Below are 17,555 nucleotides of genomic sequence, written 5' to 3'. Positions count from 1 at the left end.
TTCAGTCAGAGAGTTGTGAATCTGTGGAATTCTCTGCCTCAGAAGGCAGTGGAGGCCAATTCTCTGAATGCATTCAAGAGAGAGCTAGATAGAGCTCTTAAGGATAGCGGAATCAGGGGGTATGGGGAGAGGGCAGGAACGGGGTACTGATTGAGAATGATCAGCCATGATCACATTGAATGGCTCTAAGGGCCAAATGGCCTCCTCCTGCACATATTGTCTATTGTCTATTGTCTATCATATGCTAACCCACTCATTCCTGGAGTCAACACCTTACTCGATACTGAATACTGAAGACCTACACTTCTGAACTCGCTATATGTAATGCCTAACCATTCCAGTATACTCACAAAAATGGCATTAAAACACATATATGGAAACTTGGCCACCTATACCCCGTACAGAAAAAGCAGCACAAGGTCGATCTGGTTAATTACTGTCCAATCAGTCTAAACTCAAACAGCTATAATAAATAATGTATTATTGACAAAGATATCATGCTTCAAAGGGTTCAGAAAAGATTTACGAGGATGTTGTCAGGACTAGAGGGTGTGAGCTATAGGGAGAGGTTGAGCAGACTGGGTCTCTATTTCATGGAGCGCAGGAGGATGAGGGGAGATTTTATAAAGGTGTACAAAATCATGAGAGGAATAGATCGGGTAGATGCACAGAGTCTTTTACCCAGAGTAGGGGAATCGAGGACCAGAGGACATAGGTTCAAGGTGAAGGAGAAAAGATTTAATAGGAATCTGAGGGGTACTTTTTCACACAGAGGGTGGTGGGTGTATGGAACAAGCTGCCAGAGGAGGTAGTTGAGGCTGGGATTATCCCAATGTTTAAGAAACAGTTGGACAGGTACATGGATAGGAGAGGTTTGGAGGGATATGGGCCAAGCGCAGGCAAGTGGGACTAGGGTAGCTGGGACATTGTTGGCCGGTGTGGGTAAGTTGGGCCGAAGGGCCTGTTCCCACACTGTATCATTCTATGACTCTATGAAGGGCCTGTTCCCACACTGTATCATTCTAAGACTCTATGAAGGGCCTGTTTCCACACTGTATCACTCTGTGACTCTACGACTCTATGAAGGGCCTGTTTCCACACTGTATCACTCTGTGACTCTATGAAGGGCCTGTTTCCATACTGTATCACTCTATGACTCTATGAAGGGCCTGTTTCCACACTGTATCACTCTGTGACTCTATGAAGGGCCTGTTTCCACACTGAATCATTCTATGACTCTATGAAGGGCCTGTTTCCACACTGTATCTACGACTATGAAGGGCCTGTTTCCACACTGTATCACTCTGTGACTCTATGAAGGGCCTGTTTCCACACTGTATCACTCTATGACACTATGAAGGGCCTGTTTCCACACTGTATCACTCTATGACTCTATGAAGGGCCTGTTTCCACACTGTATCACTCTATGACTCTGGGACTCTGTCATGCATCATTTACACAATAACCTACTTCCCAATGGCCAGTCCGGCTTTTACCAGGACCACTCAGCTCTAAGCCTCACTACAGCCTTCGTCCAAATGTGGGGCAAAGAGGGAACGTTAGCAGTGTGGTGAGAGTGACTGCCCTTGACATACAGGCAATGCTTGAGAGAGTGGAGCACTAAGGACCCTGCTAACAATGAAGTCAATGAGTGTCAAAGAGAAAACACTCGCAGAGTTGCCTGCTGCCATACTTGCAGATGCATTACAATGGTCACTCATTCCAGTCCCAGAACATCACTACAGACAATAGACAATAGACAATAGACAATAGGTGCAGGAGTAGGCCATTCGGCCCTTCCAGCCAGCACCGCCATTCACCGTGATCATGGCTGTTCATTCACAATCAGCACCTCATTCCTGCAGTGTTCTTCAGACTTCATCAGTGAGTATAAAATTATAAAAGGACTGGACAAGCTAGATGCAGGACAAATGTTCCCAATGTTGGGGGAGTCCAGAACCAGGGGCCACACAGTCTAAGAATAAAGGGGAGGCCATTTAAAACTGAGGTGAGAAAATAACTTTCTCACCCAGAGAGTTGTGAATTTGTGGAATTCTCTGCCACAGAAGGCAGTGGAGGCCAATTCACTGGATGGATTAAAAAGAGAGTTAGATAGAGCTCTAGGGGCTAGTGGAATCAAGGGATATGGGGAGAAGGCAGTCACGGGTTACTGATTGTGAATGATCAGCCATGATCACATTGAATGGCGGTGCTGGCTCGAAGGGCCAAATGGCCTCCTCCTGCATCTATTGTCTGTTTCTATGTTTCTTTGAGTCTTCCTATCAGAGGCCAAAATAGACCAACATAAAAGTATAATTGGAGCACAAGTCACACTGGAAAGTTCTGATTAGTTTTTTGTTTAATCGGTCTACGATCTTAATTAATGGTGGAGCAGTTTTGGAAATCTGAAGGCAGACACAACATGTTGGAGTAACTCAGCGGGTCAGGCAGCATCTCTGGAGAGAAGGAATGGGTGACGTTTCGGGTCGAGACCCTTCTTCAGATTTCCAAGCCACCTGCAACATTCTTTAAGACCATGGACTGAATTTTTACTTCAGCACTATTTACCTATCCCTTAACTGCCTTAATATTCTATCGAAATGGGACTTGAATGAACACATGGAATAAGCTTGTATTGGCCTCTAGGGTAGAGAATGCCAAAGGTCCACCAATGTCTGTGTGAAGAGATTTCTCATTTGAGTCCTAAATTTGGTATGCTTGGACAAGGATGCCTCTCCTTCCCTAAACTCATGAAATTCATTGAATCTTTCCTCATATGCCAATTCTGCCCAACCTAGAACCTATACTCCCTCGATGGCAAGTACATTCTTTCTTAGGATGAGAAACCAAAATTATGCACAATATTTCAGGAACTCTGCAGGCCAGGCAGTGTCTGTGAACAGATGATGACTCAGCAGGACAGGCCACAGCTCTTGAGAGAAGGAATGGGTGACGTTTTGGATCGAGACCCATCCTCAGAAGTCTGAAGAACGGTCTCGACCCGAAATGTCGCCCATTCCTTCTCTTTTAGAGATGCTGCCTGTCCCGCTGAGTTACTCCAGCATTTTGTTTCTCTCTTCGGCTTGAACCAACATCTGCAGTTCCTTCCTGACGATGATGTTTCAGGTTGGGACCCTTCATGAGTTATCTGTCCATCCCACAGACCCTGTCTAACTTGCTGAGTTTGTCCAGCAGTTTGTTTTGTCTCGCGATTCATGCATCTGCAATCTCTTATATCTCCATAATATTTCGTCTGAATAAGGGCGGTCACGGTGGCGCAGCGGTAGAGTTGCAGCCTTACAGCGAATGCAGCGCCAGAGACCCGGGTTCCATCCCCACTACGGGTGCTGTCTGTACAGAGTTTGTACGTTCTCCCCGTGACCTGCGTGGGTTTTCTCCGAGATCTTCGGTTTCCTCCCACACTCCAAAGACGTGCAGGTTTGTAGGTTAATCGGCTTGGTAGATGTAAAAGTTGTCCCTAGTGGGTGTAGGATAGTGTTAATGTGCGGGGATCGCTGGTCGGTGCGGACCCGGTGGGCCAAAGGGCCTGTTTCCGCGCTGTATCTCTAAACTAAACTAAACTAAACTAAACTAAAAAGGCCCCTATAAAGTTGCAATAAGATGTCCTTGCTCCTGTACTCCACCTTCTAATAATCAAGGTTAACATGCCATTTATCTTTTTAATTGCTCGCTGCACCTGCACAGTGACCTTTGTTGACTTCTGTACAAGCATAGGCAGATCCTTTTGAACTCCCCCACTCCATTCTCTCACTATTCCACAGATCCACCGATATGCTGTTATGTGCATTAAAGTAGATAACTTCACATATTCCACATTGTATATTCCATCTGTCATATTCTCACCTACTGATGTCACTGCCCTGGCTGTACACTCAACCCTGGAACACCTGGGTTGGATGGACACCTCCAACAGATTCATATTCATAGACTACAGCTCTGCTTTCAGTACCATTATCCCATCCAAGTTCATCTCCAAACTCGTGGAGCTTGGAGTCAGCACTCCCCTCTGCAACTGGAGCCTCGGCCTCCTGACCAACAGACCAACAGACCACAATCAGTGAGGATCGGTGAAGAATCATCCTCGACGATACTCCTCAACATGGGTGCCCCACAAAGATACGTTCTCAGCCCCCGACTCTACGCCTTATACATTCATAACTGCAGCCAAATACAAGCCCAACTCAGTTTACAAGTTCACAGAAGACACCACTGTAGTGGGCCAGATATCAAATAATGATGAGATGGAGAAGAGGAATGAGATTGAGAACCTCATAACTTGGTGCCAAGAGAACAACCTGTCCCTCAATATCGGCAAGACAAAGGAGATTATGACTGACTTCAGGAAGTAAAGCAGTACACACACTCTAGTATACATTGATGGTGCCGAAGTAGAAATGATCGAAAGCTTCAAGTTCCTCGGAATCACCAGCAATTTGTTCTGGATCAGCCACATTGAAGCTGTGGCGAAGAAAGCATACCAGTGCCTCTATGTCCTCAGAAGGCTTAGGAAGTGTTGCATGTCAATAGACAATAGACAATAGACAATAGACAATAGGTGCAGGAGTAGGCCATTCGGCCCATCGAGCCAGCACCACCATTCAATGTGATCATGGCTGATCATCCACAATCAGTACCCCATTCCTGCCTTCTCCCCATACCCCCTAACTCCGCTATCCTTAAGAGCTCTATCTAATTCTCTCTTGAAAGACTCCAGAGAATTGGCCTCCACAGCCTTCTGAGGCAGAGAATTCCACAGAATCACAACTCTCTGAGTGAAAAAGTTTTTCCTCATCTCTGTTCTAAATGGCCGACCCCTTATTCTTAAACTGTGGCCCCTACAGATAGTAGAGAGTCGTGGACTAAGCCCAGACGCAAATCAACCTCCCTTCCATTGATTCCAGCATAACTAAGGACCAATCTCATCCTTCGTCTCCCCTCACACATCAGGCAAGAAGCATAGAAGCTTGAAAACACATAAAACATTAAACATTAAAACATCAAGAATAATTCTTTATTCTTAATGTTTTAATGTTTTATGTTTTATTCTTAATTGTTTACTGTATGTCGGGTCGCGAGCAAAGCACCAAGGCAAATTCCTTGTATGTAAAAATACTTGGCTAATAAAATTTATTCAATTCAATTCAATTCAATTCAATTCAATTCAATTCAATTCATACCTCCGGGAACAGTTTCCTCCCATCTGTTATTCAGCCACTGAATAATCCTCTCATCAGCTGGAGTGCAGTCCTAACTTCCCATCAATCTCATTAGAGACCTTTCAACCATCTTCAATCAGACTTGCTCGGAATGTATTTTGCACTAGATTTTGTAACCTTTATCCTTTATCTGTTCACTGTAGACAGCTTGATTGTAATCATGTGTGGTCATTTCTTTCTCTGGATAGCACATAAACAACATGTTTTCACTGTACATCGGTAGATGTGATAATAACAAACACAAATAATGGTTCTTGAATCTCTGTCCTTGTCATATCCTGAGATCCATCGTCAGTAGCACATGGCGGCCCACCCAAGCCCTTATAAGATCATACGTGATATGAGCAGAATTAGGCCATTCAGCCCATCAAGTCCACTCTGACATTCAGTCATGGCAGATCTATCTCTCCCTCCCAACCCCATTCTCCTGCCTTTACCCCATAACCCCTGACACTTGTACTAATCAAGAATCTATCTATTTCTGCCTTAAAATTATCCATTGACGGACTCCACCGCCTTCTGTGGCAAAGAGCCAGCACCGCCATTCAATGTGATCATGGATGATCATTCTCAGACAGTACCTTGTTCCTGCCTTCTCCCCATACCCCCTGACTCCGCTATCCTTAAGAGCTCTATCTAGCTCTCTCTTGAATGCATTTAGAGAATTGGCCTCCACTGCCTTCTGAGGCAGAGAATTCCACAGATTCACAACTCTCTGACGTAAAAGTTATTCCTCATCTCAGTTCGAAATGGCCTGCCCCTTATTCTTAAACTGTGGCCCCTTGTTCTGGACTCCCCCAACATTGGGAACATGTTTCCTGCCTCTAACGTGTCCAATCCCTTAATAATCTTATACGTTTCGATAAGATCTCCTCTCATTCTTTTAAATTCCAGTGTATACAAGCCTAGTCGCTCCAGTCCTTCGACATATGACAGTCCCGCCATTCCGGGAATTAACCTAGTAAACCTACGTTGCACACCCTCAATAGCAAGAATATCCTTCCTTAAATTTGGAGACCAAAACTGCACACAGTACTCCAGGTGCGGCCTCACTAGGGCCCTGTACAACTGAAGAAGGACCTATTTGCTCCTATACTCAACTCCTCTTGTTATGAAGGCCAACATTCCATTGGCTTTCTTCACTGCCTACTGTACCTGCATGCTTCCTTTAAGTGACTGATGCACTAGGACACCCAGATCTCGTTGTACGTCCCCTTTTCCTAGCCTTTCCTAACCGAGCCTTGCGGTACCCCAGTAGTTACTGCCTACCATTCTGAAAGGGACCCATTTATCCCCACTCTTTGCTTTCTGTCTGTCAACCAATTTTCTATGCATGTCAGTACCCTACCTCCAATAACATGTGCTCTAATTTTGCCCGCTAATCTCCTATATGGGGCCTTGTTGAAGGCTTTCTGAAAGTCGAGGTACACCACATCCACTGGCTCTCCCCTGTCAATTTTCCTAGTTACATCCTCAAAGAATTCCAGAAGATTCCAGAGAATGAGATCAAGGAACAGCACATCATCAAAGACACAACAGCCTTCTAGACTTTGCACATAGTTCATCAATGACAAATGACAATTCCCTACAACAACTTCTCCAGGCCCATGTTTTGTTTTAGCAAAGAGTTCCGAGAATTGGGTCATTGACCTGAGCCATTAACCGAGTGTCGCCTTCCACCAGTTACTGATATTAATTTAATGCAACTCCCAGCAAGCGCTCTTTGACTCGGGTCAAAATACGAGGGAGTCGCCGTGAGTTACCAAAAGGGCCCACTGTTTGCCGAGAGGCTGCTGATGTTGTGTCTGGAGTTTCGGACTCGAGTGACGATGAGGTAACGGGAGACTCCACTAGCAGTGGAAGTGGAAATGAGGAAGAAGAAGAAAAGCAAGAAGATACAGAGACTAATATGAAAATGATGCTTCAAGAAATTATTAACAGGCTCAAGAAAATTGAAGGAGATAACAAATTAATGAGGAGAGATAACAAGAAATTTCGTAAGACTTTGAAAAAAATGGAGGAGAAATTTCAAACAGTGACAAATAAAGTGGATAATATGCAAATGGAAAATGAAATGTTAAAATCTAGAGTGGAAAAAAATGAAGACAGTATTACTGCAGCAGCAATTGAAAGCAAAAAGACGGCGGAGAAGTTGGATGCCTTGGAAAACTATAGCAGGAGAAATAATGTTAAAATTGTTGGTTTGCCAGAGGGAGTGGAGGGGGAAGACCCAATTAACTTTTTTCAAGATTGGATAGTGACCACTCTGGGAATAGATAAACAAGGTCCGATGGAAATAGAAAGAGCACATAGGGCTCTAAGACCGAAACCCTCAGCTAATCAAAAGCCAAGATCTGTGTTGATTAAATTTTTAAGGTACCAAGATCGAGAATTGGTTTTCAAAACAGTCGGGAATAATATAAGAGAGGGAAAACCAATAGAACATGAAGGCACTAAAATAATCTTTTACCCAGACATCAGTAATGCCTTGTTGAGCAGAAAAAAAGAATTTAATAAGGCAAAAAATATTCTATGGAAGAAAGGCTATAGGTTTATTTGACTGCATCCGGCTACTTTGAAGATTATGATCAACACTGGAGAAAATAATTTTTTTAAAGACTTTGTCAAAGCAGAAGAGTATGCGGAAGAATTGCCATCGAGAAATGCTTAAGAAGATTCATGAATGATTGATTATTAATAATATCTGTATACTATAGAGGGGATTAACTGTATTAAGGATTGTTAATTTTTAGAAGTACTTGATATATCGGGGGGGTTGGAGAATGTGGATGTTCCACCATAATCATGGGCACAAGTGTGGTGCGGACCACACCTCGTATAATAGAGGGGGGTAATGTTGCTAATCTATTTATTAACAACATTAGAGGGAGGGTCTATTTCTCTATCTTTCTTATTTCTTTTCTGTTTTTATACCTGGACTATGGAGGGGAGCACACTGAAATACGGCACAATGTAAATACCGGAACAGGTATCAAGGTAAGGAAAAAGGAAAAAAAAAAGGAAAAGGAAAAAAAAGAAAAAAAAAAGGAATGAATGGATAACACATTAAATTTTTTAAGCTATAATGTGAATGGTTAAATGGACCGATAAAAAGGAAGAGAATTTTAACACAGATGAAAAAATTGGAAGTAGATATAGCTTTCTTGCAAGAAACACATCTAACGGAAAAAGAGCATCAAAAGTTAAAGAGAGATTGGGTAGGAAGTATGGTCGCATCTTCTTTTAACTCCAAAGCAAGAGGGGTTGCTATCCTATTTAAGAAAACGCTACCAATTAAGATACAAAATATTGTAAGTGACCCAGTAGGTAGATTTGTAATGGTACATTGTCAATTTTCTCAGAATTGTGGACCTTAATGAATATATATGCACCAAATACAGATGATGAGAAGTTTGTGCAGGGTACCTTTTTAAATCTGGCAGAAGCACATGAAAATATATTGATAGGGGGAGATTTCAATTTTTGTTTAGATCCAGTAATGGATAGATCATCAAGGCAACGACAAGGACAAGAGCAGCGAAGACAACCTTGAATTTAATGGAAAATTTAAATTTAATAGATGTTTGGAGGAAAAGCCATCCCAGGGAAAGAGACTACTCCTTCTATTCCAATAGACATGATACATATTCTAGAATAGATCTATTTTTGATTTCAGCTCAATTAAGGGGTAGAATAATACAAATAGATTACAAGGCTAGATTGTTATCGGATCACTCACCATTATTAATGAAAATTACGATGCCAGATAAAGAACAGTCAGTGTATAGATGGAGACTCAACTCTTTACTATTGAAAAGGCAAGACTTTTGTGATTTTATTCGAGGACAAATTGAATTATTTTTGGAAATAAATTTAAATTCAGTTGATGATAAATTTATTGTATGGGATGCAATGAAGGCTTATTTGAGAGGCCAAATTATAAGCTATTCATCTAAGATAAAGAAAGACTATAGGAAGGAATCTGAAAGATTAGAAAAAGAAATCACCGTATTAGAAAAAGACTTACAGAAAACTTCTTCAGATACGAAAAAAACACAACTTGCAAATAAAAAATTTCAATACAATACTTTACATACTCACAGAACAGAAAAACTAATATTACGAACTAACCAAAGATGTTATGAATTAAGAGAAAGAGCGCACAAGGTATTGGCATGGCAACTGAAAGAAGAACAAATATCAAGAACAATAAATTCAATTAGAACAGATCAAAACATTATTACTTATAAACCTAGAGAAATCAATGAGGTATTTAAGCAATTCTACACTAATCTGTACCATTCTGAATCTGAAAAGGATGAAATTAAGATAAATATTTTTTTATCCAAGATACAATTACCAACAATCTCTAATGAGGAGCAGATGGGACTAAATGCCTCCTTTACTTTGAGAGAGGTGGAGGAAGTATTATATTCTTTACCAAGTAATAAATCTCCAGGGGAAGATGGTTTCCCGCCTGAGTTCTATAAAAAATTTAAAGATTTGTTGTTACCAGTATTTATGGAAGTGATACATCAAGCGGAAAAAACTTCTACATTACCAGAATCCTTCTCACTGGCAATTATAACCGTAATTCAAAAAAAAGGGAAAGACCCTTTAAATGCATCTTCTTATAGACCAATATCATTGTTGAATGCAGATTATAAAATAGTTGCTAAACTTTTGGCAAGGAGATTGGCAGAATATTTACCGAAGCTGGTTAAAGAGGACCAAACTGGATTTGTCAAAAAAAGGAAAATATCTGATAATGTAGCAAGATTTATAAGTATTTTACATTTAGCACAGAAAAGAAAGGAATTGAGCGTAGCAGTTGCTTTAGATGCTGAAAAGGCGTTTGACAGGTTAGAATGGGATTTTTTATTTAAAGTATTAGAGAAGTACGGATTAGGAAATGGTTTCATTAACTGGGTAAAAGCTCTTTATAAACAACCTAAAGCCAAAGTGGTGACAAATGGCCAATCTTCTCAATCATTTAATTTGGAAAGATCTAGTAGACAGGGATGTCCCTTGTCACCGGCTTTATTTGTATTGGCCATTGAACCTCTGGCAGAGCTAATAAGATCAGATTTAGACATTGAAGGATTTAAAGTGAATCAGGAAAATCACAAAATTACTTTATTTGCAGATGATGTTTTAATTTGTCTTACTAGACCATTGGAATCCTTAAGAAAATTATATTTCAGACTGGAAGAATATGGGAAAGTATCAGGATATAAAATTAATAAAGATAAAACTGAAATAATGCCTCTTTCTGAAGGTAATTATGATCAATGTAAAAGAGAAAGTCAGTTTAAATGGCAAAAAGAAGGCATGAAGTACTTAGGGGTTAAAGTAGATAATAAGTTAAATAATCTGTATAAACTAAATTATAAACCACTAATTAAAAAAATTGAGGAGGACTTGAAGAAATGGATGAATCTTCCAATTACATTGCTAGGGAGAGTGAACTGTATTAAGATGAATATTTTTCCGAGGTTACAGTATTTATTTCAAACACTGCCTATACCTTTACCAAATAATTTTTTTTAAGAATTGAATAAAATTGTGAGAAATTTTCTTTGGAAAGGTAAAATGCCAAGAGTGTCTATGGAAAAATTAACATGGAAATTTGAATTAGGTGGACTGCAATTACCAAATTTTAAAAATTACTATCTGGCAGCACAAATGAGTTTTATTTCATCCTTTTATCAAGAGGGTGGAAAAACAGCATGGGTTAAAATTGAAATGGATAAAATAAAAGAACTATGCCCAGAAGAATTTATATATAAATGGGAAGCAAAGCTATTAGTTAAGGATCAAGAGTCACCTTTGCTAAAACATTTAATTAATATATTGTTGAAAACAGTTAAAGCTAATGATAAAAGATTTTTTCTAACAGCTAAAACTCCATTAGTAAAATATAGATTACTGCCGTTTGCTTGGAATAATCAAATATTACAAGTCTGGGAACAGAAGGGTATTAAACATATGGGAGATTGCTACGAAGGAAATAATTTTTTGACATTTTCTCAATTGAGAAACAAATATCAAATTCCAGGGATTAGTATTTTTTTCTATTATCAATTACAATCTTATTTAAGGGAAAAGTTAGGTAATTCAATGTTTTTATTTCAAATTAAAGGAATTGAATCCCTGATTCAGGGCAAGGGAACTAAAAAAATTATATCTTCAATGTATAAATTGTTACAAAAATCTAGTCCAAAGACAGGAATTCAAAAATCAAGACAAAGATGGGAAACAGATCTGAATATTAGCATTGATGAACCAAGTTGGGAAAGATTGTGTTTAGAAAGTATGAAAAATACTATTAATGTGAGATATAGTTTAGTACAATACAATTTTTTACATCAACTATATTTAACTCCAAAAAAATTAAACAATTTAAATCCAAATTTACCTGAAATTTGTTTTAAATGCAACCAGGAGGTGGGTACTTTTTTACACTCCACATGGGCATGTCCTAAGGTAACTCCTTTTTGGAAAGACCTAAAAAACTTTTTGGAACAATTGATGAATAAGACCATACCATTGGATTCAAGGTTGTTTTTATTGGGAGATACTAAAGGAATATTACCAAGATTAATTTTAGATAAATATCAGGAAAGATTTCTCAAAATAGCAATAGCAATAGCAAAAAAATGTGTGGCGGTCACTTGGAAAGATCACAATGAAATAAGAATTGCAAGATGGTATGCAGAAATGCGTAGTTGTATCCCATTAGAAAAAGCTACTTATAATCTGAGAAATAAATATGATTTCTTTTTGAAACTTTGGAACCCATTCACATTAAAACTAGGATTAAGAATTGGAAATATTTAATTTCAGGATTGTTTTGATACCCCTAAAAAGAATTTAATAAGAAATTAGCCGGAAGTGTTTTTTTCTTGTCTCCAGGTTCCCTTCTTTCTTCTTTCTTTCTTTCTTTCCTTTTTTTAATTTTTTATTTCTTTATCTTTCTTCTTCTCCTTTTTCCTCTTTTTTCTAACTGGGGGGTGGGGGGAGGGGGGTTGTGGGTGGGGAGATAATACAGAACAATACAGGTATAATCGGATTTAAATGTATAATCGAATTTATAATGTAGGTACCATCGCGTACTATGAGTTCATACATGTATTTGTTTTGTTAAAATTTAAATAAAATTTTAAAAATAAAAAAATAAAAAACTTCTCCAGGCCCATGTTTTGTTTTAGCAAAGAGTTCCGAGAATTGGGTTATTGACCTGAGCCATTAACCGAGTGTCGCCTTCCACCAGTTACTGATATTAATTTAATGCAAAATATGGAATACATTGCCAGAGCAACTAAACACAATCAGGCTTTACCGACCTTTGGTATTGTACAGAAAGGAACTACAGATGCTGGTTTAAACCGAAAAGAGACACAAAATGCTGGAGTAACTCAGCGGGACAGGCAGCATCTCTGGATTGAAATTAAATGGGTGGTGTTTCGGGTCGAGAAATGTCTGAAACGTCACCCATTCCATCTCTCCAAAGATGCTGCCTGTCCTGCTGAGTTACTCCAGCTTTTTGCATCTTTCTATGGTATTGTTGCATGCAGGTGTAAGGTGCATTGAGATAAAGACATCTCAGTCAATCTTTGAAATCCTCGACAAAGTCATATTTCATCTTCTGTAAAAAGGATAAGCAATAAAAATGTGGTAATAATGCCACGACTAGGCTTCCCATGGAGGCAACTTTAGCACTTGTTCATGAACATTTGGCCCAGGACAATTAAACAGAGTCAAAGCAGAATGAAAAAGGATCTGAGGTCATCTAAAAACCTGAATCAGGGGCCTTTGTCTGCCGTGCTAGAAGGTTTTATGTTAACTTTGTCTTTTAGCTGATATATACTACTGAAACCATTAGAATAACAAATATATTTCCAACGGTGGCATTTTGGTTCAGCATATAAATACCCTGCTGCATGAGGCAGTGTTGTATACAGGTGGATCTCCAGTCTGAAGCTCAAAATGGGAAAGGCAAGGCAGCCTCCCGTGTGTTCAGGATTTGCCAATAATGTTTCAACTAGATGATAAATAATAACTCACCTGTTTAATTTCCCCACAGATCATCTTCTACGAGGACAGGAACTTCCAGGGCCGGCACTATGAGTGCAGCACTGACTGTGCTGATCTGTCTCCTTACTTCAGCCGCTGTAACTCCATCCGTGTGGACAGTGACTGGTGGGTGGCGTACGAGAAACCCAACTACATGGGGTACCAGTATGTCCTGAACAGGGGGGAGTATCCTGACTACCAGCGCTGGATGGGGTTCAACGACTTTGTTAAGTCCTGCCGCACCTACTCTCAGGTGAGTGGAAGACAGGTGCTTCCCTTTGTGAAATTCTAGAGCATTTTCCTTTTGTTGGGGTCCGTAAACATGTAATGTCACTTTGTATAATATCAGTCCGCCTAAACCTACCTGATCTCCCGGTTGCTCAACACTTTAACTCCCCCTCACATTCCCACACTGAACTTTCTGTCCTGGGCCTCCTCCATTGTCAGAGTGAGGCCCAGCGCAAATTGATGGAACAGCCCCTCATATTTTGCTTGGGTAGTTTACACCCCAGCGGTATGAACATTACTTCTCTAACTTCAAGTAACCCTTGCTTTCCCTCTCTCTCCATCCCTCCCCCTTCCTAGTTCTCCAACCAGTCTGACTGTCCTCCTGATTTAATTTTATCTCTGTATGCTTCATTGTCAAGCAGTGAAATTAGGAAAGTTAAAAAGGAGCCATGAGATATTCTTGGCAGATATGGTGAAGAGTAAAAGAATAGCCAGAAAGAAAGGAAGTCCCCTGAATGTCAACACAGTCGACTGTTGTGTGAAGTCCTAGGAAATGGCTGGGGGCTTCAATGAATACTTCCCATCTGCATCTACTGTGGTGAGGCTGCTGAGGCTAATCAGAGAATGAAACAGTGACATCCCGGAATATGTAGTATAAGAAAATAACTGCAGATGCTGGTACAAATCGAAGGTATTTATTCACAAAATGCTGGAGTAACTCAGCGGGTCAGGCAGCATCTCAGGAGAGAAGGAATGGGTGACGTTTCGGATCGAGACTCTGCTTCTGACTGATGTCAGGGGGGCTGGACAAAGGAAGGATATAGGTGGAGACAGGAAGACAGTGGGAGATCTGGGAAGGGGGAGGGGAAGAGAGGGACAGAGGAACTATCTAAAGTTCGAGAAGTCAATGTTCATACCGCTGGGCTGCAAGCTGCCCAAGCGAAATTGGGGGCATGCAGCATAGGTTTACTAGGTTAATTCCCGGAATGGCGGGACTGTCGTATGTTGAAAGACTGGAGCGGCTAGGCTTGTATACACTGGAATTTAGAAGGATGAGAAGGGATCTTATCGAAACATATAAGATGATTAAGGGGTTGGACACGTTAGAGGCAGGAAACATGTTCCCAATGTTAAGAATAAGGGGTAGGCCATTTAGAACGGAGATGAGGAAAAACCTTTTCAGTCAGAGAGTTGTAAATCTGTGGAATTCACTGCCTCCGAAGGCAGTGGATGACAAGTCTCCAAATGCATTCAAGAGAGAACTAGATAGAGCTCTTAAGGATAGCGGAGTCAGGGGGTATGGGGATAAGGCAGGAACGGGGTACTGATTGAGAATGATCAGCCATGATCACATGGAATGGCGGTGCTGGCTCGAAGGGCTGAATGGCCTCCTCCTGCAGCTATTGTCTATTGTCTATTGTCTATTGTATATTGAATGGGCAGGCTGTAATGGAATACAGCAGGTTAGTAGGATTGGTGTAGATTGGTATGATGGGCAGTATAGGTCAAGGGCCTGGATTTATGCTGTACAATCCATGACTGTATTACACTAGATAGAACTGATTTCCCTGACAGTCTTTCTGACTCCACTACTTATTTTTCAAAGAGGACTTTAGTTTCACAAAGTAAAAATTACATAGTTTAAACAAAGTTGCCTGCTTCCATCTAGTTACTTAAGGGGTTGGACACATTAAAGGCAGGAAACATCTTCCCAATGTTGGGGGAGTCCAGAACAAGGGGCCACAGTTTAAGAATAAGGGGTAGGCCATTTAGAACGGAGATGAGGAAAAACGTTTTCAGTCAGAGAGTTATAAATCTGTGGAATTCACTGCCTCAGAAGGCAGTGGAGGCCAAGTCTCTGAATGCATTCAAGAGAGAGCTAGATAGAGCTCTTAAGGATAGCAGAGTCAGGGGATATGGGGAGAAGGCAGGAATGGCGTACTGATTGAGAATGATCAGCCATGATCATATTGAATGGTGGTGCTGGCTCGAAGGGCCGAATGGCCTACTGTCTCCTGCACCTATTGTCTATTGTCTATTGACATATTTCATCCTGCTTCTTGCAATGAAGAGTGTTTCAGTTCAGGTCATCTTTCTTCGTTTGGAGATGCCCGCACTGCACACTGAAGTGTTTGTCCTGTTTCGCTCCGGTTGTCAAACAACATTCCCAGCAATTGAACACATCCAGTGACTAGGCAACTATTCATTTCCTTTCCTCCTTTATTTTTTTTTTAAACTTCAAAGTCTGCTGATAGATTTATGTTGATGCATTTCAAATTTCTTTTTGGGCAACCATGGAATGGTAGCTACTGCAAATCACACACGCAGTTGTTCCAACACCTTGAATACTGTATGCTTTCCATTCCAGTACCGAGGGAGCAACTACAGGATGAAGATTTACGAGAGGCCTGAGTTTGGAGGACAGACGATGGAATTCATGGACGACTGTCCCTCCGTCTACGATCGTTTCCGTAACCGTGACATCCACTCCTGCCAGGTGATGGATGGTTACTGGATCTTCTATGAACAGCCCAACTACAGAGGCCGACAGTACTTCATGAGACCCGGGGAGTACAGGAAATACAATGACTGGGGGGGTTACAACTCCACCATCGGGTCTTTCAGGCGCATGAGGGACTTCTAATTCCTCTTTGCAAAATAGATTTTGTCACAATGTCAGATTTCAGAATATAATAAAACTTGCTAACTGATATACTCTGACGTGCTTCTGTGTCACTTCCACTGCTCATCTTAAAAGGCACATTACGGAATGGATAACAGATTTTTAGATTATCTTGGAGAACGAGAGAATACACCGAAACAAATTATTTCACCCCCAAAATCCTTATGTAACTCAGTCAGCTGTTCATTTGGATGCTTCCCTCCCCTTTTTATGTAAATTAGCTGGAAGACCACTAATTAAACAATTGTACGAGTAAATATGAAGAACAGTTTTATCAGATAGGGCCTTGAATATAACATTGGGGAAGTTGTGTTGCAGCTGTATAAAACAATGGGTAAGCCACATTTGGAGTATTATGTGCAGTTCCAGTCATAAGGTCCTTCAGGGATAGGAACGTTCTTCCTAAAGGAACGTCCTTTAATTCTGAGGCTGTGCCCTCTAGTCCCAGACTCTCCCATTGGTGGAAACATCCTCTCCACATCCAGTGATCGCATTACAGGAAGGATGTGCAAGCTTTGGACAGGATGCAAAAGAGTGTAAGCAGGATATTATAGTAGTAGGTTTTCATAGCTGAAAATGGATTAGAATATAAGCTGGCACCAAGCATTTTTAAGAAGTTGGCTGAACCTGTAGAGATTGGAGGAGATCATGCTTAAGTTTAGCTAGCTAATCTACTGTCATGGGTTTATCTGGTATGGGTCGAAGGTGGGTGGGAGGCTGGCTTTGATGTGCTGCAGGACCAGTCTCTCGAAGCACTTTGTGATGACCGGTGTGAGTGCTACCGGACGGTAGTCGTTAAGGCCGCTGATGACAGACTTTTTCGGCAGTGGGATGATTGTGGCGGACTTCAGGCAGGGAGGGATGGTGGATTTTAAAAGGGACAGGTTGAAGATTTTTGTGAAGACCTCAGATAATTGGTCTGCACATTCCCTCAGCACTCTGCCCGTCACACCATCGGGGCCTGCAGCTTTCCTGGGATTCACTGCTCTGAGCACGCGCTTAACATCATTCTCCTGCACAGTGAAGGTGTTGCTGTCAGGTGCTGGAGAGGGTGTTATGTCTGCCACTGCAGCTTTCACCTCGAAACGAGCAAAGAAACAGTTAAGTTCCTCTGCCAGCGAGGCGTCGCCGTCGGCAGTCGTGCGGTTGCTGGTCTTGTAGTTGGTGATGTGCTGGATGCCTTGCCATACCCGCCGTGGGTCATTGTTGGTAAAGTGGTCCTCAATCTTCCTCTTGTAGGACGCTTTGGCATCCTTGATGCCTCTCTTCAGGTTGGTTCTAGCAGCACTGTATAGAGCTCTATCACTAGACCTGAAGACGGTGTTACGGTC

The 17,555-nt window shown here is 41.1% G+C and overlaps 1 protein-coding gene across 1 annotated transcript; it reads left to right on the top strand.

The window, feature by feature from the left end:
- Window positions 1-8,795: 8,795 nt before the first annotated feature.
- LOC144596099 (gamma-crystallin S-1-like) lies at window positions 8,796-16,185 on the top strand. Its single transcript, XM_078404263.1, has 3 exons — window positions 8,796-8,819; window positions 13,324-13,566; window positions 15,910-16,185. The coding sequence occupies exons 1-3, from the start codon at window positions 8,796-8,798 to the stop codon at window positions 16,183-16,185; spliced, it is 543 nt and encodes a 180-aa protein (XP_078260389.1).
- Window positions 16,186-17,555: the final 1,370 nt, after the last annotated feature.

The sequence above is a fragment of the Rhinoraja longicauda genome, chromosome 8 (genome assembly GCF_053455715.1).
Source record: "Rhinoraja longicauda isolate Sanriku21f chromosome 8, sRhiLon1.1, whole genome shotgun sequence".
Classification (NCBI taxonomy): domain Eukaryota; kingdom Metazoa; phylum Chordata; class Chondrichthyes; order Rajiformes; family Arhynchobatidae; genus Rhinoraja; species Rhinoraja longicauda.
This window is presented reverse-complemented; position numbering and strand designations above follow the sequence as displayed.